At 45.4% G+C, this 2,313-nt stretch overlaps 1 protein-coding gene across 1 annotated transcript in view; it reads left to right on the plus strand.

Annotated features, from left to right (window-relative positions):
- The first annotated feature begins 236 nt into the window (after positions 1–236).
- Positions 237–2,313, plus strand: part of M1AP (meiosis 1 associated protein) — a 62,620-nt gene continuing 60,543 nt past the window's right edge. Inside the window, exon 1 of the mRNA XM_075261531.1 lies at positions 237–446. Within this exon, the coding sequence (XP_075117632.1) occupies positions 237–446 (210 nt within the window). The remainder of the gene's footprint in view (positions 447–2,313) is intronic.

Here is a 2,313-nt window from a genome sequence, read left to right on the forward strand (position 1 = left end):
GGAAGGAACGTCACACTTGGAGTGCTGGGACATGATATATATTTGTATTCAAGCAGTGATGATAGAAGTCATTTCCCAGCACTCCAAGTGTGACGTTCCTTCTTCCAAGTATTTGAAGGGTTGGGACCCTACGTCTACACAACAAGAATCTCCGACTGCATCCCTCTATAGCTCTGTATGATGATGTCACTGTCTGATGTGGGGCCCGAGTGTAGCAGCTTCTTCTTTCTTCCAGGATGTGCACCAGTCAGGGGTCTGAGAGTGCGTGTATCTACCCTCGGGTGCTGGTGTTAGATGTTGGGCCCCCAACTTGGGCTGCAGTGAGGTCTGCTGTGTGTCAGGCTCTCAGTAATGTCCTGTGTCTGGGGGCCGCGGCTGCACACCCCGGGGAGCGACTCAGCATCTATACCATCAGAGAGAGATCCCGATGTCTGCTGCCCCTGCTGGTAAGTGCTAGGATATATCATTTATATAACAACATGCACACCTGGACTCTGATCACTCTGGATGTATAGATAACATGCACACCTGGACTCTGATCACACTGGATGTATAGATAACATGCACACCTGGACTCTGATCACTCTGGATGTATAGATAACATGCACACCTGGACTCTGATCACTCTGGATGTATAGATAACATGCACACCTGGACTCATATACTGATCACACTGGATGTATAGATGACATGCACACCTGGACTCATATACTGATCACACTGGATGTATAGATAACATGCACACCTGGACTCTGATCACTCTGGATGTATAGATGACATGCACACCTGGACTCTGATCACTCTGGATGTATAGATAACATGCACACCTGGACTCATATACTGATCACACTGGATGTATAGATGACATGCACACCTGGACTCATATACTGATCACACTGGATGTATAGATAACATGCACACCTGGACTCTGATCACTCTGGATGTATAGATGACATGCACACCTGGACTCTGATCACTCTGGATGTATAGATGACATGCACACCTGGACTCATATACTGATCACACTGGATGTATAGATAACATGCACACCTGGACTCTGATCACTCTGGATGTATAGATAACATGCACACCTGGACTCTGATCACTCTGGATGTATAGATAACATGCACACCTGGACTCTGATCACTCTGGATGTATAGATGACATGCACACCTGGACTCTGATCACACTGGATGCATAGATAACATGCACACCTGGACTCTGATCACTCTGGATGTATAGATAACATGCACACCTGGACTCATATACTGATCACACTGGATGTATAGATAACATGCACACCTGGACTCTGATCACTCTGGATGTATAGATAACATGCACACCTGGACTCTGATCACACTGGATGCATAGATAACATGCACACCTGGACTCTGATCACTCTGGATGTATAGATGACATGCACACCTGGACTCATATACTGATCACACTGGATGTATAGATAACATGCACACCTGGACTCTGATCACACTGGATGTATAGATAACATGCACACCTGGACTCTGATCACTCTGGATGTATAGATAACATGCACACCTGGACTCATATACTGATCACTCTGGATGTATAGATGACATGCACACCTGGACTCATATACTGATCACACTGGATGCATAGATAACATGCACACCTGGACTCTGATCACTCTGGATGTATAGATAACATGCACACCTGGACTCATATACTGATCACACTGGATGCATAGATAACATGCACACCTGGACTCTGATCACTCTGGATGTATAGATGACATGCACACCTGGACTCTGATCACTCTGGATGTATAGATAACATGCACACCTGGACTCTGATCACTCTGGATGTATAGATAACATGCACACCTGGACTCTGGATGTATAGATGACATGCACACCTGGACTCATATACTGATCACTCTGGATGTATAGATAACATGCACACCTGGACTCTGATCACTCTGGATGTATAGATAACATGCACACCTGGACTCTGGATGTATAGATGACATGCACACCTGGACTCATATACTGATCACTCTGGATGTATAGATAACATGCACACCTGGACTCTGATCACTCTGGATGTATAGATAACATGCACACCTGGACTCTGATCACTCTGGATGTATAGATGACATGCACACCTGGACTCATATACTGATCACACTGGATGCATAGATAACATGCACACCTGGACTCTGATCACTCTGGATGTATAGATAACATGCACACCTGGACTCTGATCACACTGGATGCATAGATAACATGCACACCTGGACTCTGATCACTCTGGATGTATAGATGACATGCACACCTG

The sequence above is a fragment of the Leptodactylus fuscus genome, unplaced genomic scaffold (assembly GCF_031893055.1).
Source record: "Leptodactylus fuscus isolate aLepFus1 unplaced genomic scaffold, aLepFus1.hap2 HAP2_SCAFFOLD_184, whole genome shotgun sequence".
Lineage (NCBI taxonomy): Eukaryota > Metazoa > Chordata > Amphibia > Anura > Leptodactylidae > Leptodactylus > Leptodactylus fuscus.